Raw genomic sequence first — 25606 nt, 5'->3', positions numbered from 1 at the left:
TAGAACCCAAAGTTCAAAATGAGTATCCGTGAGTCCATACTGATATAGATATCATACCGAATAAATAAATAAATGGAGAGGAATAGACAATTTTCCTGTTCAGAAGAGTTCCGAATAAGTTATGTAAACACCCCACCTGCCAGGAAGTGGAACATAACTCCCCCCTCCTTAAGTGTGGGCTGTGCATAGCGACTTCCGTCCAAAGAGCACAGCGTGGAAACAGGTGCAAGATAACTGTACAGGGAAGACGCCTGGCCGTTGCAACCTCAGCCAGGTGGTCAGAGTCAGCATCACAGCGATGAGTGGTGGCGACTGCAGGCACCCTTGGCACGATATGCTGAGAACGGTGCTCTGCCTCTGTGGTCTCCCTCCCAAAAGCCCATCACCCTAGTTTAATCAGGAGAAACACCAGACAAACCCCATTTGAAGGACATTCTATAAAATGCCTGACCAGTCTTCAACTGTCCGGGTCATCAAAAACAAAGAAAAGGAGAGTCTGACAAACTGTCACAGCCCAGAGGAGCCTAAGTAGACATAACATCTGAGTATTATGTGGTGTCCTGGATGGGATCCTAGCACAGAAAATGGACACTAGATAAAAGCTACGGAAATCTAAACAAAGTATGGGCTTTAGTTAGTAGTAATTATCAGTACTGGTTCATTAATTGTACACTGACAAGTGTATTATACTAATGTAATATGTTAGCAGGGTAAACTGGGTGGGGGGCATACAGAAACTCTGTACTATCTTTGTAATTTTTCTGTAAAACTATTCTAAAATTTAAAAGTCTTCTTTTAAAAAAGTGTTTTTAAAAAAGGGATAATCATCCATAATCGTACCCTCCTGCCTCTCAAAAGTAAGTGGAGCGTTTTGGTGGTATTGGTGCAGGGAGAGAGGCACCCTCATCCACTGCTGGTGTGAACAGGGCAACCCCTCTGGGAGGCATTTGCCTGTATGCTGTTCAGTGCTACAGCGATGGTAGCTCCCCACACATAGACAGGAGACGTGTAAGCACATGCTCATCACACAGGTCCATGGTTCCATACCTGAAATCCCATAGGTGAGCTGAATTTCAGGATTGAGAACATTTTTTAGAAAGGTAATTTGATGCTTACAGTACATTAGATATTAGACCCCAGGAGGATCTGGGGCAGCAACACAAAATCAAACTCATTAATGCACTGAAATATATGACTATTCACAACAAGTTGGTTGAACAGTTTAAGTATCCTATTTATAAAGTATAAATAGATACATCTTGTCTGATCGGTTTTTGCCACCAAATGAGTTTGTTCCAAACTTACAGGAGAAAAAGAGACAAACACAGTAGGTTTTCAGAGCTTTGGGAGCTCTGAATTCCACAAAAGTGACTGTGGACTTATAGCAGAAAAATAATTGGGGACAATGTGATTGCCCACTAGCTGGGGAATGGATAAAAACACCGTGTTCGTTCACACAATGGAATGCTGTGTCGCAGTTCAAATGATTGGACTAGATCTCCACGTATCAACATGAATAAATCAAAAAAATGTATGTTGCGTGCAAAAAAAAAACCAACCTCATTGCAAAAGGATAGGTCAAGTATAATATCAATTAAGGAAAACTTTTAAATGTGCAATAATATTATATGTTTACATACACAGAACTAAAGTTTTAAAACTTGCATGAGGAGGACACACGTCAAATTCAAGAGGTGGGTCAGGACCAGATCACACCCACGCCATGGCGCACCACCTCCATCACAATCGTGTGTCCCTGTGGGTGAGACCTCATGGCCAGAGGGTGACCTGTCGCAGGCACTCCTGTGGGGACAGCCTCTCCCAGGCCCTGAGGGCGGGGATGGGTCAAGGGACCCCACAGAGGAGCCCTCATGGCCCCTCAGATCAGGGCCGGTGAGCTTGGACAGGGGCTCCGGCTCCATCAGAGCTTCTGCCTATTGTGAGGCCGAGAGCTACCCAGGCCACCCTCGCTCTTGGCAGGACATTCAAAGCCGTAGTTGACATAGACACTGTTGGCCGTGCTCGTCGGGGCAGGGCGCTTTGACCAGGAGGCCGCCTTGGCTGCAGTCACCTCCCCCTCCTGCTTCTGCAGCTGCACCAGAGCTGGGTTGACATCAGGCCCTGCAGAGGGATAGGTACAGAGGACCACGGTCAGGGAAGTGTGTGCTGGATGTGGGGCGCAGGCATTTGCTGTGGCCTAAAAAGGAAGCCCAAAGCCCTCCACCTCCACCACTGCCCCTCGCCCCAGCCCTCGCTCCACCCTACACCTAAATGCCAGTAGCCGTTTCAGCCGCCATCTGCGCCCAGCCCCTGGCCCACCTGCCTTCCAGTGCAGACCCCCGCCATCCGGGGATCTTGCAGGGGAAGCCCCCAGACGCCCATGGCCTGTGACTGCCACCCCCTCCTCTCTTCACGGACACCCTGTGCAAGCGCTCCTTGCCGAGAGAAGCCGTTCCTCACTCTGTTGTCAGACTCAGGTCAAGAAGGGGCCCAGGGGTCTCTGCGCCTGCCACTCGCCTCTCTGTCAAGATCCCAGGCCACTCTGAGGGGGCAGGACCTGCGAGCTCCTTTCTCACTCCCGGCCACTCGGAATCTCCAAGGGGTGGCCACGACCTGCGGGACCTGTAGCTCCCCAACTGGGTGACCCCTGGGGCTGTCCTCCTCGCCACCCACCATCCCCAATACACTCTCCTCTTCCAAAGGGGGTCAGGAAGTTTCTACAAGATGCTGGTGCCTTGGGTAGGGGTGCTGGAGCTGTGTGGCCTCCAGAAACACTGCGCGTGACCAGCTCTGTGACTGGGGTGGGAGTCTCAGTTTCCTCATCGGTGAAATGGGGATGAAAACATCACCTACCTCCAGAGGTGATAAGACGATTAGTGCACATATATTAGAGCACAAACACACCCTTCTGTAAATGTTTTCTCTAAAATTACCATTGTTATTATTCCGGGTGTCAGGGAATGGTGCAGCATTGAACTGCTCTCAGCTTGCCCACCGTAACAGGGGGGACGCTTCGTCCTGCGGGCCCAGTTTAAATCTCTGTGGGGGTGGGGCGGTGGAATTCCCTGGTGGTCCAGCGGTCAGGACTCCGTGCTTTCACTGCCGAGAGCACGGGTTCAATCCCTGGTCGGGAACGAAGGTCCCGCAAGCCGCCCAGTGCGACCAAAAAAAAAATCTCTTTTGGGGGACGGGGTGTGTAAATGACTGTGCTCAACAATGAGGAAACAGAAATGCACGTGTTGCCGGTAGGAGTTTAAATGATAAAACTTGCTGGAGGGCGTTAACCATTGGCATGAATAATCAACATTCACAGACTGGACTTTCTCCAGGAAATATTGGAGGATGAGGTCAAAGATTCAGCCACAAGGATGGTCATCGCGGCACTGGCAATAACATGGAAAGTCAGGAATAGTCTAATGTCCAGCAGCTGCGAGCTGGTTAAATGGATTGTGGCTGATCCATAGGAGAGGATATGTTTTTCGACTGCAAGTAGTCACCCATGAATGAGTCATGAAATCAATTTCGCAGATAACACCAGCATTTTTTTAAAAATCAATGATAGACTAGAACAGAAAATATCCAAGGCTTCTCTGGCAGTGTCATTTTGTGAAATGCTTGTTCTACTCTGCCTGTCCGTGTCCGTGCCTGTACACATCACCTCTCAGTGTGAAAATATATTGCCTGCTGAAAGTCACGATCAAAAGTTCAACAGCACACAGCACAGAACCATACGGCCACTGAAAGTGTTTGAAACACACATCTGACAAAAAAAAAAAAAAGATGTTTTCACATGTTAAGTGAAAGACCCCAGTTTTTCCAAGCCAGGAGGAACTGTGTGCTCACAATCTGGGCGGTGACTGTCCCGAGTAAGCAGGGCTGTGTGTGTTCGTGGCATTTTGCCTGTGGCCTGGAGTCATGAGGGAGGGGCCTGGCAGTGTCAGAGGAGCCCACGCGCTCACCCAGGTAGCTGAGGATGACCGGCAGGAAGACCAGGCCATGCAGCAGGCCCAGCACAGTGATGAGGAGGTTGAGACGGAAGAAGAAGATCTGGATGAGCTGCGCCTTGGCCAGGCCCAGGACGAGGATGCCGGGCAGGTTGGTCATGGCCACTCCTGCGAACACCTGGGGGTCACAGGTGGGCGTCAGGCTGGGCACGGGGCAGCCGGCCGAGGGCTACGTGAGGCAGCCCATCCACTCACCGCGCTGCCCATGGAGATGGTGGCCTCCTCGGCCCTCTCAAGCCGCGTGGGCTTGGTGCTGATGGCAAAGGAGCGGGTGATGTGGGACACGAACTCCACAGAGATGCCCACCGCCTGTGGGGAGAGAGGGGGCTTCAGCCACGAAAGGGCGGGGGCAGGGGTCTCCACCCAGACCAGCGGGCAGCACCTAGACTCTAGAAAGAGCTGGGGTCGTCCTATGAGGCCAGCACCCCTACTGCCCTGGAGCCCCGCCCCTTCGGCCAGCAGGTTACCGTGACCAGGTTGATGAGGGACACAGCATTGTAGCTGATATCCCACAGGGTCATGAAGCCCACAGTGTCCACCAGGATCATGATGATGGAGAACAGGTTGAGGAGGCCAGAGCAGATGTCCATGCCCAGCAGGAAGCAGCAGACAGCGAAGGTGGGCAGCAGGCAGACGGTGAGCAAGAATAACCCCTCAGGGACCACGGTCAGGTACTGCTCATAGAACACGTTGGTGATCCTGCGGGTCGCAGGGCACAGTCACCGCTCCATGGCTTCCCACGCCCACTTCAGGATGAGTATGCAGCTAGGGGAGGGTGTCGGGGGGCCCGGGCCCAGGTGCAGCCCGAGCCTCCCTGCTGCAGCCCATCCCCACCCAGCAGCCACCCTCACCAGCCCAGCACCCTCACCCGGGCCCACCTCCCTGCATCCCAGTGCCCAGGGACTCACGTGTAAGGGAAGACCTCGAAGTCTGGGTCGGTGCCCGGCACCTTCCGCAGGTCGGCGGTGATGTTGGCTGCCAGCGCCCGAGCTGCCCGCAGAGCCTCCGTGTAATCCTGAGAGTTCTTCAGCGGCTTGTGGTAGGCCATGAACCGCGAGGCTGCAAAGGTCAGAGCCTGTGCCAGGCGCCCTCAGAACCCCCAAGGGATAGTGCCTGGCTGGGTTCAGGGCTCTGCCGCCACCATTTGGGAATTCTTAAGACATTTTGAGCAAAGGGCCCAGCATGTTGGTTTGGCCCCGGTCCTGCAAACCCTGCAGCTGGTCCTACTGTTGTGCAAGACTCAAGTCCCAGCCCTGCCTCTGAAGGATAGAGCTTGCAGAGATCTCCCAGGACTTCCTGGTGGCGCAGTGGTTAAGAATCCGTCTGCCAACGCAGAGGACGCAGGTTACAGCCCCGGTCCAGGAAGATCCCACATGCCGTAGAGCAGCTAAGCCCGTGCGCCACAACTACTGAGCCTGCGCTCTAGAGCCCGTGAGCCGCAACTACTGAGTCCATGCACCACAGCTACTGAAGCCCACGTGCCTAGAGCCTGTGCTCCACAACAAAAGAAGCCACTGCAACGAGAAGCCCAAGCACCGCAAGGAAGAGTACCCCCCTCTCACCACAACGAGAGAAAGCCCGTGCGCAGCAACGAAGACCCAACGCAGCCAAAAATAAAATTAAATTAAGAAAAAAAGAAGAAGAGATCTCCCAGATGAACCCAAACGCTGCTCTGTATGGTTTCAAAACATGCATTGGATTTTTTAAATTCATTTAATTACTTTTCCAATGTACATATTCCTATAGGAAAGGACCAGAAAGGGAGACAGAAAAATGGAAACAGCTTACTTAACAGAGCTGTGCATCAGGGCACCCACTGGGTAAGTCAATAGTCATTCATTTAACCAGCTGCCCACTGCCCACATCTGGGTGTGACTTGTGCCTGAGAGAAAAGGATGTGGGTGGCTCCCGGGTGTGGCATCAGCCACTGAAAAGTCCATGAACGTCACACTGACCTTGGATTTGGGGGTGGGGAGAAGGAAGCAGGGCAGAAATGGGGTAAAGTCTGAGGATGTGGAGCTGGGCAACGTGACCTCTGAAGCTAGGGCCAGGGCAGTTAGAAGTCCTCCATAAAGGAGGAAGGAGAGAAGGTTCGAGATGGAGAAGCTGTTCCCTGGGACTCGTGGGGCCCCTGGAGCAGCTGACTCTGGTCTTCCCCTCCAGTCGAGGCTGTGCTTACCTAAGACCTGGCCGTCTGAGCCCAGATTCACGGAGGTGCTGTACGCTGCCAGGCCGCTACAGGGAGAAGAGCAGAGCAGGTTAGCCAAGGATCGGGCCCCTCCGTGTGCCTGGCCTGTGGCCACTCCCAGAGAACCCACACTGCCTCCTGCCCCTCTGTGCCCCCGCCTTGGGCACCCACACAGCTGTCCTCCCTGGTGGACCCGCCACCCTGGCCTACCCTTTGGGACATTTGATGTTGGGCTCATCGCTCAGGAACCAGGGAAGATACTTGTGGAACTGCTCCACTGATGGCCGGACAGACCCTGCTGTGTGTCTCACGCAGTTCTTCAAGCAGGCCAGGGAGTCTGCAAAGAGAGCAGGGGCTCCAGGTGGCGGCACCCACAAGGCCAGTCAGCGCCCCCTCTGACCACCTTGTGGTCCTTTCCCATCATGATCCCCACGCACTGCCACTGCCGCAACAGGCATGGGTACTTCTGGAGAGATTTGCATTTGTCTCTAACTATGGGAGGAGTTCCCCTCTCAGTTATGGAAACAGCTGGTACCTATGAGCAAGTGAGGAAGAGAAGTTTGGGACAGAGAAGCAGCCACCACGGGGCCTCCCCGCTCCGCCTACAAGCGCAGCTGCTCCAGGGTAGGGCCATGTGCCGATCCCAGCTCTCACTCGACTTCCTTGGCATGTGAGCAGCAGCATGCCCGGCGGGTATGGGCACAACTCAGCAGGGGCATGAGGAGGTGATTGCCTGGTGGGCCAGCTGGGCGTCCACGCATACGGGTGCAGTCCCCCACACCTGTGCACCAAGACGGGACCCCCCCCCCGCGCTGACTGACCCTGCCGAAGAGCGGGAGGGGCTAAGAGATCCTCCACCAGTCCTCTCCTTTTTCTAGCCTCAGTTTCCCCAAGATGTAGTGGGCCCTGAGCCCCCAGAGGCTCCATACTCACTGACAGTCGAGGGGCAGAACTCATCTTTATTGGGGCCAAAGACATAAAGGCGGCAGCAGGAAGATGAGGACAGCCAGTCAATGAAGTCGTCCACCCAGGAGGAGGCAGGGACGGCCAGGTAAGACCTGAGGGTCGGGGAGAGGAGCTCAGGGGACAGGACCACACAGGCAGGCTGTGGCGGGTCCTTCCTACGGTCCAACCTTCACTCTGGGCCTCCCCAGGCACATGGCAGCAGGTGGGCAGCAGAGCAGGGTAGGGGGACAGCCAGGGGTGGGCTGGGGCACTCACTCATCAGGGAACTCGGTGGCGTACTGGATCTTCTGGGTTAAGGAGAAGTTGTTGCAGCCTGCGCTGGAGCAGATGGCGTTCAAACCTGCCTCACTGGAGAAGTTGTAGCCCCCAGTGGTTACAAAGTAGACTGGGACCCCCACCTCAAAGTAGCGGTTCAGAAAGAGGAAATAGTCAAGCAGGTACGAGTCCTGGAACAGAGGACAGTCAGTGAGGCCAGGGCCAGACACACCCCAAGAGCCTCACTCCAGCAAATGCTCAAGAGGTACACATACAGAGGTGCATGCTCACAGGGGTACAGAGATACGTGCTCACAGAGTCACACGTACGGTTCCATTACAGATGTACATGGTCAGAGGTGTGCCCATAGAGGTACACACTCCAAGGTACACACATCCAGGTATAATTACAGGTACATGCACAGAACACACTCATGGAGGTACATGCACAGAGCATCACATGCCAGCCTGCATGAACACACTCTGACACACACACAAACATATACACATAATTTTACCCCTTCTTATCATCCCCAGTTTGGTACAGCCACAGTCTAACAAGTGACCACAGACTGCACAGACACGCACATGTAAACACCCATGTGCACACCCTCAAGGCCATGTGCCAGGCATCTGCATGGCCTGTTCCCTTCTCCTATAACGTAAAACCTCAAAGTGACATCAGGGATGATGTTGGAATAGGAAGAACCAGGATTCCACCTCCCCACCTAGACTCCAACTGCACTGGCAGAATCTGTCTGATGTAACTATTCTGGAATTCTGGGGTCGATTGAGGGCTTAAAGCTTCCAGAGAAAGGCTTGGATGGTTCTTAGCATGGTACTGGCTACTCATCCTTTATCCTCCCAGCCTGAAGCAGGCAGCCATGCACACATTCCAGGAACAGTTTGCACACAGCTTGCAGGATCCAGGGTAGGCTATAAGGCCCATCTCTTAAATATCAAGGATATGTGTTCTGATCACTCATTGCTGCTTCTGATATCCGTAGAGCAGACACAGAGTCAGGCACCATTAAAACCTTCACCTCAAGCTGAAGTTACTTCCAAGATATTTAAAGAGCAAGTGCTTGATTTATTGTTTTTCCCCTTCATATCTCCCTTTTTCTCCTTTTGAGAGCCAGACCTTTAAGAAACATGACACTCAAAATCATCCACAAATACAGGGGAATTTAAACAGTCACTGCTCATGCCCAGGGAAAGGTGAAGGCTCAGAAAAGATCTGGAAAGACTTTAACTTTACATCTCAGGCTGATCTCCATGACAGAGACATCAGTAACAATTAAGTTTTTAAAAATAAATAAATAGGGCTTCCCTGATGGCACAGTGGTGGAGAATCCGCCTGCCAATGCAGGGGATATGGGTTTGACCCTGGCCCAGGAGGATCCCACATGCCGCGGAGCAACTAAGCCCATGTGCCACAACTACTGAGCCTGCACTCTAGAGCCCGCGTGCCACAACTACTGAAGCCCATGCACCTAGAGCCCGTGTTCTGCAACAAGAGAAGCCATGACAATGAGAAGCCCACGCACCGCAATGAAGAGTAGCCCCCGCTCACTGCAACTAGAGAAAGCCCACGCACAGCAACAAAGACCCAACACAGCCAAAAATAAAAACAAATAAATAAATTTATAAAAATAAATAAATAAATAAGCAAACCCTGGGGAAGGAAGAGAATCTGATCTCTAGAGTTACTGTGGACTCTCAAATGTCCATTTTTCAACAACAATAACAACAAAAATCATAAAACATACAAAGACTCAGAAAGATATGGCCCATACCTAGGAACAAAAATTAATCAACAGACACCATCCCTAAGAAAGACCAGACAATGGATTTATTAGAGACTTTAAAACAACGATCTTAGAGATGCTCAAAGAGCTAAAATAACATATGGACAAAGTCAAGAAAAAGATGTATGAACAAAATGGAATGATCAATAAAGAGAAAACATAAAAGAGAACCAAAAAGAAATTCTGGGGCTGAAAAGTACAATAATTAAATAAACAATTCACTATAGGGATTCAAAAGCATATTTGAGCAGTCAGAAGAAGAATTACCAAACATGAAGATAGGACAATTGAAATTATCAAGTGAAGAAGAGAAAGAAAAAAGAATAAAGAAAAATGAACCTGTGGGACATCATAAAGCAGACCAACATACGCATAATGGGAATCCCAGAAAGAGAAGAGAGAGAAAGAAAGATGAAGAAAGATTATTTGAAGAAATAACAGCCAAAATTTCATAAATCTGATGAAAGATATGAATATAAACATCCAAGAAGCTTAACAAACTCCAAGTAGGATAAACTCTAAGAGACCCACACCAAAGCACATTACAATTCAGCTGTTGAACGATAAAGACAAAAAGTGAATTTTGAAAGCAACAAAAGAGAAGAAGCTTATCATATACAAAGGATCCCAAATAAGATTATAAGCACAGTTCTTATTAGAAAACTTGAAGGCCAGAAGGTGGTGGGTTTGTATACTCAAAGTACTTAAGGGGAAAAAACTGTCAACCAAGAATCCTACTTCTGGCAAAACCGTATTTCAGAAATGAGGGGAAGATTAAGACATTACCAGATAAACAAGTGCAGAAGGAGTTTGTTGCCACAAGACCTGTCCTGCAAGAAGCACTAAAAGGAGTCTTTCAAGTTGAAGTGAAAAGATGCTAGGGTATAACTCAAAGCCATATAAAGAAATGAAGATCACTGGTAAAGGTAAATACATCGAAAATTATAAAAGCTAGTTTTATTGTAACTTTGGTTTGTAACTCCATTTTTTTATTTCTACACAACTTAAGAGACTAATACATAAAAAATGATTAGTCTGCATTTTTGGATACACAGTACATAAAGATGTAATTTTGTGATAGCAATGACTAAAAGGAAATGGAAAGGAACTGTATAGGAACAGATTTTTTTCTATGTAATTCATGTTAAACTAGGATAAATTCAACAAATTTTAGGATATTTAATGTAATCTCCCTGGTAACCACAAAGAAAATAGCCATGGAATATACACAAAAGGAAATGGGAAAGGAATTTAAGCATTTCACTATCAACTAAACAAAAAGAAGATAGTAATGCAGGAAATGAGAGACAAAAAAGCTATAAGGTATATAGAAAAAAAATAGCTCAACGACATAAGTAAGTCTTTCCTTATCAGTAATTACTTTACATGTAAATAGACGACTCTCTCCAGAAAGAAGTCAGAGGTTAACAGCATGGATAAGAAAAACATGATCCGACTACATGATGTCTATAAGAGACTCACTTGATATCCAAAGTTGCCCACAGGTTGAAAGTGAAAGTATAGAAAAAAGATATTCCATGCAAATAGTAGCCAAAGGAGAGGTGGCTATCCTACTACCAGGTAAAATAAAAAGGTTACAAAAGACAAAGAAGAACATTATATATTAATAAAAGATTCAACAAAGCAAGAGTAAGTGTGTATAAACAGTTACACACCTAATGAATGACCGTCAAAATCTATGAAGCAAAACTTGATAGAAATGAAGGGAGAAAGAGAAAGTTCTACAATAATAGTAGGAGAGTTCAATACTCCAGTGTCAATAATGGTAGGACGCACAGACAAGATAATTAAGGAAACAGAGGACTCGAACAACACAATAAACCAACTAAATCTAACAGATATATGCAGAAACTCTGCCCAACAACAACAAAATACATATTTCTCTCAAATACACATGGAACATCCTCCAGGATAAACCATGTGTTTGGCCACATATTAGATCTCAACATTTAAAAAGATAGTTATATTATATATATTCTCAGACCACGACTACATAAAGTTAGAAATCAGTAACAGAAGGAAAAATGAAAAATTCACAAACTTGTAGAAATTATACATCACACTCTTAAACAACCAGTGGGTCAAAGAACAAATCAGAAAGGAAATTAGAAATTTACAGATGAATGAAAATGAAAACATAACATGCCAACACTTATGGGATGCAGTGAAAGCAGTGCTAAGGAGGAAATTTATAGCTATAAATGTTCACTATAAAAAAGAAGAAAGATCTCAAGTCATCATCCTAACTTACAGAACCAGAAAAAAAAAAAAAACTAACTAAACACAAAGCTGCCAAGACAAAAGAAATAATAAAGATTGGAGCAGAGATAAATAAAATGGAGAATAGGAAAACAATATAGAAAATCAATGAAACCAAGAATTGGTTCTTCAAAAAGTTTAACAAAAGCAACAAAGATTTACTTATGTCGACTAAGAAAAAAAGAAAAGACTCAAATTACTAAATCTGAATTGAAAGTGGGGACACAACTACTGATTCTACAGAAATAAAAGGAATTGTAAGTAAGTACTATGACCAATTGTATGCAAACAAGTTGAATAACCTAGATGAAATGGACAAATTCCAAGAAACACAGAGCCTACCAACATTGTGAAAAGAAGAAATAGAAAATCTGAATAGACCCATAACTAGTAAGGAGTTTGAATCCATTCTCAAAAATCAACTCAACATAGAAAAGCCCTGTACCTGATGACTTCACTGGTGAATTCTACCAAACATTTTAAGGAGAATTAACACCAATACTCCTCAAACTCTTCCAAATAATTGAAGAGGAGGAAACACCTTTAGCTCATTATATAAGGCCAGCATTGCCCTAATACCAAAGCCAGACAAAGACACTACATGAAAAGAAAGACTACAGACAAATATCCCTTATGAATATTGATGAAAAAAAATCCTCAACAAAATACTAGCAAATTGAGTTCAACAATATTTTAAAAGGGTTATACACTGTGACCAAATGGGATTTATCTCAGAATTCAAGAGTGGTTCAACACATGAAAATCAGTCAATGTAATACACCACATTAATAGAATGAAGAGAAAATCACATGATCACCTCAACTGATGCAGAAAAACTTTTGACAAAATCCCACATCCTAGGAATTCCCTGGCAGCCCAGTGGTTAGGACTCAGCGCTTTCACTGCTCTGGCCCGGGTTCGACCCCTTGTTGAGGAACTAATATCCTGCAAGCCGTGCAGCGTGGACAAAAAAAAAAGAATTCCACATCCTTTTATGAAAAAAAACCTCAGAAAAGCAGGAGTACAGCAGAGTTCCTCAACATGATAAAAGCCATAGATATGAAAATCCCACAGCTAATATCATACTCAGTGGTGAAAAACTGAAAGAATTTCCTCTAAGATTGAGAACAAGATAAGGATGCCTGTTTTCACCACTTCTATTCAACATAATACTGGAAGTTGTAGTCAGAGCAGTTAGGCAAGGAAAAGAAATTAAAGGCATCTAAACTGGAAAGCAAGTAAAATTATCTCTGTTCATAAAATACATGATCTTATATACATATATAAAACTCTAAAGATCCACCAGAAAAAACCCGTTAGAACTAATAAATTCAGCAGAGTTGTAGGTTACAAAATTAACACACAAAAATCAGTTGCATTTCTATACATGAGCAATGAGTAATCCAAAAAGGAAATTAAGAAAACAATTCCATTTACTATAGCACCATAAAATACTTAGGAATTAACTTCACTGAGGAGGTGAAAGACTTATACACTGAAAACTAAAAAACATTGCTGAAAGAAATTAAAGAAGACAGAAATTGAAAGACATCCAATATTCATGAGCTGGAAGATTTAATATTGTTAAGATGTCAATAGTACCCAAAGCAACCTATAGATTCAGTGAAATCCCTATCAAGATCCCAATGATTTTTTTTGGCATAAATACAAAACTTCATCCTAAAATTCATACTGGAATCTCAAGGGACCCCAAATATTAAATAATCTTGGCAAAGAAGAACAAAGTTGAATGACTCATATCTCCTGATTTCAAAATTTACCACAAAGGTACAATAATCAAAACAGTGTGACTGCAAAAAAAACAAAAAAAGTGAAATTTGGGGGCTTCCCTGGTGGTGCAGTGGTTGAGAGTCTGCCTGCTGATGCAGCGGACATGGGTTCGTGCCCCGGTCTGGGAAGATCCCACATGCCACGCCACGGAGCAGCTAGGCCCGTGAGCCATGGCCGCTGAGCCTGCACGTCCGGAGCCTGTGCTCCACAACAGTGAGAGGCCCGTGTACCGCAAAAAAAAAAACAAAAACAGTGTAGTACTGGCACAAAGACAGACATATAGACCAATGGAATAGAACAGAAAGCCTAGAATTAAACCCTCACATATATGGTCAAATGATTTTTGACAAGGGAGCCAAGATCATTCCCACCAGCAAATGGTGCTGGGGAAACTGGATATCTACATGCAAAAGAATGAAGTTGGACCTTCAAAAGTATACATAAATATATATAAAAATCAACCCAAAATGGATCTAAATTTACTAGTTAAAACTACAAAACTCTTAGAATAAAACAGGGGGAAAACTTCAGTACATTGGATTTGGCAGTGATTTATTGTTTTTTGTTGTTGTTGTTGTTTTTGGCCACGCCACAAGGCTTGCGGGATCTCAGTTCCCCAACCAGGGACTGAACCTGGGCCCTGGCAGCAAAAGCCCAGAGTCCTAACCACTAGACCATTAGGGAACTCCTGGCAAAGATTTATTCTTGAATATGACACTAAAGGCACAGTTAACGGACAGAAAAATAGACAAATTAGACTTTATGAAAATTAAAATCTTTGGTGCATCAAAGCATACTACCAATAGAGTAAAAAAGCAACCGACAGAAATGAAGGAAATATTCACAAATCACATATCTGATAAGGGACTGATTATCCAGGATATCTAGAGAACTCTTAGAACTCAACAACAAAATCCAATCCAATTCAAAACTAGACGTTTCTCCAAAGGAGCTATACAAATGGACAGTAAGTACATGCTTTACATCACTAACTGTTAGGGAAATGCAAATCAAAGCCACAATGAGATACCACCTCACACCCATTAGGATGGCTATTATCAAAAAAGAAACAAACCAACCAACCAAAAAAACCCAGAAAACAAGTGTTGGTGAGGATGTGGAGAAATTGGAACCCTGTGCGTTGTTGGTAGGAATGTAAAATGGTACAGCTGCTGCTATGGCAAACAGTATGGAGCTTCCTCAGAAAATTAAAAACTAGAATTGCCATATGATTTAGCAATTCTATTTCTGGGTATATACCCAAAATAATTGACAGCAGGATCTCAAAGAGATACGTGTAAACCCATGTTCATAGCAGCATTATTTCACAATAGCTAAAACGTGGAAGCAACCCATATCCATCAACAGAAAAATGGTTAAGGGAACTGTGATGTATGTGCATTCGTATACATATGAATATTCTTCAGCCTTAAAAAGGAAGAAAATTCTAACACGTGTTACAACATAGCTAAACCTTGAGGACATTATGCTAAGTGAACGAAGCCCATCACAAAAGGACAAATAACGTATGATTCCACTTACATGAGGTGCCTAGATTAGGCAACTTCAGAGACAGAGGGTAGGATGGTGGGTGCCAGGGGCTGGGGGGAGGGGATGGGGAGTCAGTGTTTAATAGGGACAGAGGTTCAGTTTTGCAGCATGAAAGACGGAGATGGATGGTGGTGAGTGTTGCACAACAATGTGAACGTACTTAACGTCACTTTAAAATGGTTAAAATGGCAAATTTCATGTTACGTATATTTTACCAGAAGAAAAAACGGAGAGAAATAAGTTTTATAACCTCATAAGAAACAAACAAATCTCCCCCAAAGAAAAATAAACAAAGGGCATAAACAAAACCTCAGCTGGGTCTTGCAGCCCATCACCACCTTCCTTCTCGCTCATTGGCTCTGCCCACCAGGTCCCTGATGCCCATCCTGGGGGCACTGGGGACCCTCTTCTCTTCAGCCCTGTGAGCAGCCCCCAGGGCCACCATGGGTGGCAGGGTCATTCTGCACCCTTGCTGGCTTTGCTGCCTCCTCTCCCTCCCTATGATGGCTCGAAGGTGCCGTCCTGGCTTTCGGGTCTCCTCCCACCTCATCTTGCTTCCAAGGCCAGCACCACCTGCAGATGGCTACCCAGACTACTCATCCCAGGGCTCCTGCCAGCAACTGGACTCCCATCACCCTGCCCAGGGTGGCCCTGGGTGTCCGAGCCCTCATGACGCTCTCCCTCCCCCGGAGCGCGGGCACGCAGACTTGCTTTCCCCCAGCCACCAGCCCACACCACCTCTGGTTGCACATCCAGACGAGCCTCTCCGATGTGTGCTTGCTGGCCCCAGCCTGGCAGTCAGCACGCTTCCCCACCCCCGAGCCCCGGCCTCCTGCTCTCGGGCTCTACCACCACTCCTCCCCACACCCAGTCACTCCCACACCCAGGAAATGCACCTGAGTGAGCCCCAGCCTCCCACGGGTCCGTGCCGTCACCCTTGCTGCCTTCCTCTGCAAATCCCACTCATGCTCAGATGCCCCTCGATCTCTCCTCTGCCCAGGACCCTCAAGTCACAGAGGTCTTTCCTTCCACTCTGCTGCCAGCCTCCAAGAACTCCCAGTACCTGGTGGGGAGGGGCTGCCCCGGCTCACCTAGGAAGAAGCCCCTGACCCTCACTGTCTTTCAGAGGACGGTACGGTGACATGGGCTGCTGCGGAGCCCAGGTCTGAGGATGTGGTGTGCCCAGAAGAAGGCAGGTGCTCAGCGAGCCTGCCCTGACAATCATCTCAATCGGCTCCCATGGCCAGCCCCTCGGGTGCCTGGTCGTCTCTCTCTCTCGGGGCCTGGGGCTGGCGCTGAGCTCCTGCGCTTTCCATACATGACGTGGCTTCTCTTCCCAGCCCCACATGATGAGCGGTCCCGCACTCCTACCACGCCACTGCTCCATGCCGCCCCACCAGCTGTGTGCTGCTGACCCTCCCCACGTCCCCGGGGGCCGAGGGCAGGGGAGGGAGGGCACCCACGGGTGGCCCCAGGGCCCGCTCACCTTGGGCAGGGCCAGCTCCTGGTCCAGCCCCACTTTGATGTAGCACATGAAATAAAGACTTGCTCCAAACATGGCCAGGAAGAGCAGCAGCTGCGGGGGGAAGCGCCATGTGAAGGCCTCCTGCCCAGCAGCTCCCCAGGCTGGGTCTGGGCGGGGTCTCGTGGGGAACATTCTGGAGTTGGGCAGGCTTGAATCTCAGCCTCCCTCTTGCTTCAGCTCCTGGACCTGGGCAAGCTCGACACCCCTCCAAAGATGACAGACGAGGCGAGGGTCCAGGCTGAGCAGACCCCTGTCCCCGGGTGGTGCGAGGCCCCCCAGCTTTCCCTCCGTCCCCACTCACCACGACCACACGGGTGAACCGGTGCAGCAGGAACGGGACGTAGAACTTGCGGAAGCATCGGAGCAGTACTCCCTCGTCCTGGCTAGGCGGGGGCAGCTCCCGGGCGCTCTTGCAGCAGCAGACGTCCAGCCGGGAGGCCTGGGAGGAGGCAGGCGCTCACGGTGGCCCCAAAACAGACCCCAGGGACCACCTCCCTCCCATGGGGTGGGAGAGCCACCTTCCACAGGTGGCCTGTGCCAGCACCACCCAGCGGGGACATGCCACTGTGCGTTGCCTTTATCTCTATTTTCTACCTTGATAAAACACCTTTGAATTTTGCACCATCACGGAAACAGGAACTCCCTCCCTGTCAGTCTCTCATTTATATTTTATGTCATGACCTCGTGTACTTTAGGAGGGTTGATCATATTCCCCCAAATTACCAAGACGAGGTTGCTTCGGGACGTTGGGGACTACGTGGCCCAAATAGTCCAGCACTCTGTTGCCGCGCTCAAGGCCACACTCTGACCCTTTACTTCTACACAGTAAAGCCACCCCAGCCCCAGCCAAGATGAGGGTCCCTTGCTCTCTCCACCTCCCCTACCTCCTGCCTTCTGCTGTCAAGGGAGAGCAGGGCCACGAAAGCCGACATCTGCAGCAGGAAGTCGAGAAGCAACGCGAAGCCGGAGGTCAGGGCAAAGGTCCGCACGGCTGGCATGGGGGTCAGAGCTCCTGGTGGGGAAGGGGACCAGGGTTGAATCTCAGGGCCTGGCACCCACTCAGACGGTACAAAGGGAAAGCAGGCTGCCAGCCTCCAAGAACTCCCAGTACCTGGTGGGGAGGGGCTGCCCCGGCTCACCTAGGAAGAAGCAGATGGCCTCGGAGAGGCTGCAAAGCAGCATGCTGGGGGCCACTCTGCCCAGGGCTCGGCCGATGTGGGCCTCCCGCCCCTCCCCAGGCTTCCGTGGCAGTCTCTGTGTGGAGATGGCAGGGACACGGTCAAGATCCAGCCAAGGGCTCTGTCTCTCGCAGGCCAGCAGGGAGCTGGCAAGTGCCACCCGCTCCCCCAGGCACGGCCATCGCCTGGAGACCCAGCCAGGCCTGAGGAAATGGCTCCACCCTCCCCAGTGCGAGCAGACCCTGCCAACACTGTGCTCGGCCACATCTTCCACTTCTCAGGGCCTGGCCCAGAGAAAGGCTTGGCACGTCTGGGGATCATCCTTGCTCTGACCCATCGTGGAACCCTGAATGTTCACTAACGGGAGAGGCTAAATGGACCCTGACTTGTCCTTCCATGGAATGCTACCTAGTAGCACAAAGACAGAGGCGGCTGTGTGTGGGACAGAGAAGAACAAACCTGACTCCATATTGGATCTCTAACCTTTGTGCTCTGTTGCCTGTGCTTAGTCATGCTGGCTCTGAATCTTTTGTTCAAGAATGTTGCCTATGGTCTGAAATATACATGATGGCCCATTCTCAAGGCTCTGACCTTTCAAGGTATAACACTTTTCCATTCACACAGAGATAAAGAAGTTGCAGAGTCTAACGTGTCTTGTCAGAGGTTTATAGGAACATTGTGACCAGACCTACACGGACAGCTGCAAGAACAAAGAATTCCCGGCACCAAAAAGTTTGTAACAACAAGCCACACCCCCTCCCCTTTTAGTATAAAAGAAGCCTAAATTCTAACTCGGGTAAGATGGTTCTTTGGGACGGTAGTCCACCACCTTCTCAGTCTGCTGGCTTTCCGAATAAAGTCACTATTCCCTGCCTCAACATCTCGTCTCTCGATTTATTGGCTTGTCACACAGCAAGCAGTATGAGCTTGGGCTCAATAACATATGTGCTGTGTGACACTCTTACCAGACAGTATGTGGGGCTGACAGAGAGCAAGTTCAGGTGACACAAATGGTATGAATACATCTATGTGAAAGATAAATAAACACAAAGCACGTTTTCTACAGGAATTGTACACATGGACATCAGCGCTTAGGAAGAGGCCATAAGAAGCCCAGCAAACCCATGAAGGGCTGCACCTGGGCATGTAGGGGCGGTTGGGGGTATATAGAACTCCTGCCCCCTTACCTGGTACTCGAGAACGAAGATGAAGATGTTGTCGGCCCCCACGGCGAGCACCAGGAATGGCACCACTTGCAGGATCACCAGTGAGGAGGGGACACCCAGGTAGGAGAAGAAGCCCATGGAAGCCATGACTGCTCCCAGCACCACAGCCACCCCGCCCAGGCCCAGCGTAGCCTTGGAGTCCACCTGCAATGGGATCAGGCTCAGCCTCCTGGCTGTGGGGCTACCCGATGTGCCCCCAACCTGAGTTAGAGGAGGGCAGAGGGCAGGCTTGCTCCATGCTTCTGTGTTTTGGCCGCTCTGCAGAGCCATCCTCCCAAGGGCAGACCCTGTGAGCCTGCCACTTCTTCCTCAAGCATGCATTGTAAGATAATGTAAATATCAGCTTTGCATTTGCACAAGTTGGGGGTGGGGTATTGTCAGGGAGCAGAATGAAAACTTTTGAAACAGGACACCTCAAGAAGCATCACCCTTTGCGGGAGCCACTCTGGGTGTGTCCACTCTGCTGCTTTGAAGTGCTCTGGAAAGCAGGTTGGAAAGGTTCTAAGCACCCCATGGGCCATCCCCACCCTCACTGCTGCCCTCACTTCTCACCAGTACTCGGCGCCAGCTGGAGTAGCTGCCCAGGGCCAGGGAGATATACAAGAAGATGACGAGGTAGCTGACAGCGAAGATGGGCAGGTCCTCGGCTGTTGTGCTGTTGATCTCATCCTCCAGGGAGCGCTGTGGACGCACACCCGACCAGCCCCAGTGACCCAAGGGCTCGGCCAGCAGGCACTGTGTGCGTGAGCCACCGTGAGCCCCGGCAAGGCTGTGAGAACAGCTGTCGCATCACCCCATCCTCCTGGGCAGGCAGACGCTAGCTAAAGGTCACTCAGGAGGGGCGAGGACATGATGGGGACACAGGACCCCACCCAGAGCCACTTGAACTGTCCTCCCCAAAGCCAGGGGACCCTACCTCCGCCATGAATGTGACCTGGAACACACCAGCCATCCGACGCTGGAAGGCTCGCATCTCCTCCAAGAAGGCCCCCTCCCAGAGCTTAGCCTGGGCCAGGCGGGGGTCCCCAGGAGGGTAATTGTTGAGGGGGAAGGTCATGATCAGGGCCTCCGCCTCAGAATAGTCCTTCCCTGGAAGGAGAAATGCTCAGCTACCCTCCAAGCGCACCTCTGCTTTCCTCCCCGACCCCAGCCGCACCGCTGTTTCCCCTCCCCCTCCCCTCCTCATCCAAGTCATTGTCGAATGACTACACCCCACTTCCCTCTCTCAGCCAAAGGCAAAGTCTATGGGCCCAGGCACAGAACCAGAGAACCTGGGCAGGGCTGGGACAAAATGAACGGGGTGGCAGAGGAAGGACAGAGGATGGGCGGGTCTGCAGCCACTCCCAGGCAGCAGGAAGCCCTTTGCCACTCCCATCCTTCTGCCTTTGACTCCTGCCCCGTATGTCCCCTCACTGTCCTCCCGGGGGCCACCCAGCTTACCTTTGTAGCCCCCCACGGCGAGGAAAGGGAAGACGGGCGCCCCGTAGTCAGCCATGCAGCTCAGGGCCAGGGCCGTGCCATCTTTGTAGGTGAGAGGGGCGCTGGAGGGAGAGGAACGCACCTTTCCTGATCCCACTCCCATCTCCGTGGCCCGGGTGCCCCACCCTGGACCCGCAGCGCCATCGCCTGACCCTGTGGTCAGAACATTTCTGGGCCCAATCCAGAGTGAACTGGAGCTCCCTGAGCGAGGCCTCAAGCTCTCTCTCCCCTCATCCCAGCCTCACCCTCCCGGCTCCGCCATCATGTCCTCCCGGATGCGGCGGGTGGGTGAGTGTCACACACGCTCCCCTGGGGTGGGGGCCGGAGTCCGGCACACAAGACCCCCGGGTCCTAACCACCAACAGAGCCACGCAGGCCTCACGCTGCCCTTAGCCTCCTCCTCCCACCAGCCCAGAAGCCTCCAGGCCCAGAGGTGGGAACTCCTTCTTTCCTTGGACAGCGTACCAGCCCTGCAACCTTGGGCAGGTCTCCATGCCCTCCACTGAGCCCTTTCTGCGAACACATCACACGTGTGTGGACGAAGCGCTCATTGTGAGCAAGTGTGTCCGTCAGTCACCAGCTGGCTGGGAGTGCTGGTTGCTGTGTGACCTTGAGCAGCTCACCATACCCCTCTGAGCCTCAGTTTCCATATCTCTGAAATGGGGATAATCGGGCCACCCAAGAATTGTTGTGAGCATCCAAAACCAAAGTAAAGCCAACTCGAGGACTGGAAACCTGGGGTCAGAGCGTCCTCCCTGACCTGCCTGTTCTGAGGGCCAGCCCTGGGGCTGAAGCACAGACTCTAGGAAGCAGCCCAAACTTGGCTCACCTGAAGGGTGGGAGCCCTGGCTCCCCTGTCCAATCCAGAGGTTCTCAGGGTGGCATGGGGGCCTCGGGAGCCCTGGAGACCCTTTCAGGGGTCTGCAAGGTCAAAACTATTTCCATAATAACACTAAGATGCTGTTTGCAATTTTTACCCTTCTTCGATCTCGAGTCTGTGGAGTACAGACAATTCACGGACATGGCTCTAGTTTCCATATTGCCGCTAACAGCTAAGAAAAGATCACTTGGGGACTTCCCTGGTGGTCCAGTGGTTAAGAATCCTCCTTCCAATGCAGGGGACGCGGGTTCGATCCCTGGTCAGAGAACTAAGATCCCACGTGCCAAGGGACAACTAAGCCCATGCGCCTCAACTAGAGAGAAGCCCGCATGCCGCAACTAAGACCCAACGCAAAAAAGAAAAAAAAAGATCACTTGCTGAGCTTTGGTGACGTATCAGAGCAAATCCACAATTCTCTGGAAAGGCTATTACAACACTCCTCCCTCCTCTGGCTACACGAGTGCGTGGCCAAGCATTCTCGCTGAGCTTCAACCAACAGGCCAAACGCAGAACCAGATGCCAGGATCCATCCAGCACCTTCTGCTAAGCAAGACCCTGACGAGATTTGCAAAGATATACAGAACAATGCTGCTCTTATCACTCCAGATATTTTTGGTACAGAAAATACCATTATTTTTCATAAAAATATGTTATTTGTGGCAGCATGTAACGGGCCTGTTCTTGTTATTTTTTAAAGAATTAAGAAATATTTCTCCGTTTTACTTTCTCACGTGGTAAATGTCAGTAGATATAACCTCTATCCAAACCCAAGCTCTCTGGAATCCTCGGTCTTTTGTCAGAGTGTGAAGGGACCCTGAGACCAGGCTTTTGAGGACCTCTGCCCATTCCAACCCCAGAGAGCCTCAGTGGCTGCCTGTCCACCTACCTGCTCCCCTCCAGGCTTGGTAGCTCTCAGACCTTCGCTCTTGGTCCCAAGGCCCAGCGCCTTCACTGGCCTCCTGTTTGCACCACGGCAAAGTGGACACAGCCGGGGACAAAACCCCAAACAGCATGAAGGGGTGTAGCTGCAGCCTGCACAAGGGTACCCAGCCCAGGCGAGCAGGACCTAAAACCAGCCCCGGCCCCTGCCCTGGCCCGGGGCACCTCACGGGCTACCCATGGCCCTGCTGGCGTGCATCCAGGCCCAGCACAAAAGCAGAAAGGAAAATAACGAAGCACACCCATGAGCAGGGCCCTCGGATTGCTCTGCGACCCTTAGACCAAGAACATGCAAGGATGGGCCCTATGTCAGGAGCGCTGCAGAAAGACCGCGTGGAGGCTCTGACGGTCAGGTGCAAACCAGCTACAGTGAGCACGCACCCCGCTTACGGCGTGCGGGTCCGAGAGGGAGCACGGAAGGAAATGGCACGTCACCGCCCCTGCAACCGAGGCCCAGAGCCACACGGGGCCTCTCAGTTTGGGCTGTGTACCTGGCCTGGGCTCCAGGGGGCCCACGCCAACCCCAGCAGCCACGCCCGCGAGCACTCACTTGGCGCAGTAGAGAAAGTGGTCCTTCCAGTCCACCTGGGAGGTCTGCCCCAACAGCGTCTGGTTGGCCGTGAGCAGCAGGCGCGTGCGGTTGTTCTGGAAATACTGCAGGAGGCTGTTGACGCAGCAGTCGGAGAGACTGGCGTTGTGCGGGTTGAGGGGGGCGTAGCAGGTGTCCTGCAGGGAGACGTTTCGCTGCTCCTCTGGCGACCACACCTGCAGGCGCCGCAGCCTCTCCTGCAGCTCCAGCACCTCCAGCAGCAGGTCAGAGGACAGGATCCCACTGAAGTTCTTGGGCCCCAGCAGCAGGGAGTCATACCTGTAGCGGGGCCGGCCAGGTGCCGTCAAGATCACCTGGTTGGTTCGGAAGAAGGGGCCAAAATGCTTGTCGTGGAACGCCTTCTCACTTCGGGCTTGGCTGCTGGGGGCTGACCACAGCTCCACGGGGTCTGTGGTCAGTTCTATAAAAGCCAGGCCCCCTGCCAGGGGCACCACCACAACAGTGGACACCACCAGGATGGTCACTGGCCACGAGGCCACCCACGTGCCCCAGCGCTGGAAGCACTGGCTGAGGACGGTGTGGGTGGAGAGGCTGAGCCGGTGGGCGAGGCTGATGCTCGCCTCGGGGCTGGGCGTCTTGCGTTGGCGCCGCTTGGCCAGGCGGGACCACAGGAGGAAGGCGGTGAGCAAGGCGAAGAGAGAGCAGAGGATGAGGATGAGGGCCAGGCTCCCTACCATGCGGCCCAGGTAGAAGGTGGGGTCCAGAGCCGGGGGCCGGGCGATGACGGGGCAGGAAGCAGTGCAGTCCTGGCAGGAGCAGGCCGACGCGCCGTAGCCCAGGGACTGGTTGCAGGGCACGACCTCATCGTTCAGAGGTTGCATCACGCTGCCCTCGGCCTGGCTAGGCTCCCACAGGTGAAAGGTGATGTCCAGGGGTGCCAGGCCGTTCCCCGTGTCCCCCTGGAAATTGAGCCAGCGCTGGGCGTTGCAGAGGGCAGAGCCGTAGACACCGCACATGGAGCCCACCACCAACGTGGCGGCCGCAGGGATGCGCACCCGGCTGCAGGAGTTGTAGGTCCGCTCGGCGAAGCTGCGCTGGTAGTAGGCCTCATAGGCCACCACCGCCCGGGGCTGGCTGCCCCCCCGCCCGGCCACTCGGGTCACATTGATGAAGAGGCTCTGGTTTGAGCTGCAGGTGTTGTGACAATGCAGGCTCACGAAGTTGTCAGAGCAGGCAGGGCAGCGGGTGAGGAGGGCCTTGGTGACCCCCAGGCTCATGTCCAGGGCCACCAGCTGTTTCGGGGAGCAGCAGGCGTAGGTGGTGTTGGGGCCGGTGTAGAGGCGGGGACAGATGCTCCGCAGGAGGGTCAGGTGGTCACCCGTGACGTGGCGAGCAGGCGTGTTGTCCAGGCAGGACACGTTGGTCAGTGAAGCCAGGCTTCCAGACAGCTCCGGGTTCTTCCCACACTCGTCATAGAAGGCGCAGTATCCGGGCCGGTGTATGGGCGTGTACAGCTCGCTCTGGGCCTGTGGAACAGGGCAGCATCACCCAGAGCCCCAGCGCCGGCCAGCACCTCCGGGTAGCTGATGGGGCAGCGGGCAGCCAGGACAGGTGTGGAGAAGGAAGCAGAGCAGGGCGGGTGAGGGGTGGACGCCAGGCAGGTCCAGGATGCCAGGGATCCTGGGGGAGTGCTGGAGGAGGTGGGGCGCCAAAGCAGCACGTGGGGCTCCCAGTGGGGTCTGAGGGTGGTGAGCGGATGGGAACAGCCAGGCCTCCACCCTGAGCGACAGGGTCACTGGAGAGTGAGGTGACCTGGCACATCTGCCTTTAGCAAGGTCACTCCGGAGGGTAAGGGGACAGTAGTGACAACTGGGTCACCCAGGAGACCCCTGGAAGCCACTGTGTGGTCCTGCTGAGAAACGATGACCCCTGGACAGGTGGAGGGCTGCTCCAAGGGGCCGTGTGGATGCAGGCCCTGTGCACCTGGGGCACCATTGTCGTTGCTGGCGGCTGCCACCATGCCCAAGCTGCAGCCAGGGCCCCTCTTGGAGATTCTGAGCTGAGCTTCCCCTGCCCTTACCTGCTGGGGGCTGAAAGCCTTCACCCACCTTCCCAGACGTGCAAATGAGCAAGAAACTTGCAAGGCAAGACCTCCTCCCAAACCTAGATGCTAAATCCTCATTAGGTGATTCTCCCCCCGAACCCGTGCCGTCAGCACCCCGGGACTGGCTCCTCCCTTAACCTTCCACAAACCGTCTTAGGCCAGGACACCCACAGAGGACCAGGAATGGGAGGCACTCAGTCACACCCAGTCCAGCTACCCCCTGCTCAACGCTTGTGTCCATCTAACCCCGCGACCTGAAGACTTGAGCAGCTCAGGGCCCTCCACCTGCACCCCTCCTCTGGGGAGCCTGGGATCCCTCATCTGTTTAGAAGCTGCCCCCTCCCCAGACCCCAGGCCCTCTCTCACTGTTGCCAAGCAGCCCCCTGCCCGGGGTGGACATAGGGCCTGGGACTCACCGACTTCAGGAGCAGAGCCCAGAGCAGCCAGCCCTTCAGGCCGACCTCCACCATCCTGGCACTGGGAAGGGGTCAGAGGGTAAGTGAGGCCAGGACTTGGGGACAGCCAAGGGCTGGCTCCTGGCAACACACAGAGCTCACTGCGGCCGTACATATACTAAAACTGGGGACGGCCTACGAGGCAGCTTCCCCACCCGGGACAGTGTCACCCGATTGAGCTGGGGACCAATGGGGCTGAGCACTGCACCTCCCAGGGCTCCCAGCTGGTTAATGATCCACCTCACTTGTCCCTCCAACCTTTGGCTGCACCCTCTCAGTTGAGCCTCCCGGGGTGTCCCCTTCACCCACTTCCCAAAGTGACCAAGGCCAGAGGGCTGAGCGAGCCAGAGACTTCCCGTGAGCTCCCCAAGCGGCCTCTGTTGCAGGAGGAGGTCCCAGGCCCAGGGACGAGTGCAAGACGTGGCTGG

The 25606-nt window shown here is 51.7% G+C and overlaps 1 protein-coding gene across 1 annotated transcript; it reads right to left on the bottom strand.

Annotated features, from left to right (window-relative positions):
* Nucleotides 1–1921: 1921 nt before the first annotated feature.
* On the bottom strand, nt 1922–25193 carry NPC1L1 (NPC1 like intracellular cholesterol transporter 1). Its single transcript, XM_065884358.1, has 19 exons — nt 25140–25193; nt 22620–24145; nt 20212–20312; nt 19688–19860; nt 19324–19452; nt 18733–18915; nt 17507–17621; nt 17252–17379; nt 16669–16806; nt 16329–16418; nt 7414–7604; nt 7126–7250; nt 6403–6529; nt 6184–6239; nt 4913–5063; nt 4472–4703; nt 4200–4313; nt 3960–4122; nt 1922–2121 (listed from the first exon to the last, which is right to left on the bottom strand). Exons 1-19 carry the CDS (start codon nt 25191–25193, stop codon nt 1922–1924), a joined length of 3996 nt encoding a protein of 1331 aa, XP_065740430.1.
* Between the last annotated feature and the right edge of the window lie 413 nt (nt 25194–25606).

This window comes from Phocoena phocoena, chromosome 9 (genome assembly GCF_963924675.1).
Source record: "Phocoena phocoena chromosome 9, mPhoPho1.1, whole genome shotgun sequence".
NCBI classification, from domain to species: Eukaryota; Metazoa; Chordata; class Mammalia; order Artiodactyla; family Phocoenidae; genus Phocoena; species Phocoena phocoena.
The sequence above is the reverse complement of the archived record's forward strand: the minus strand, read 5'-3'. Positions and strand labels throughout refer to the sequence as shown.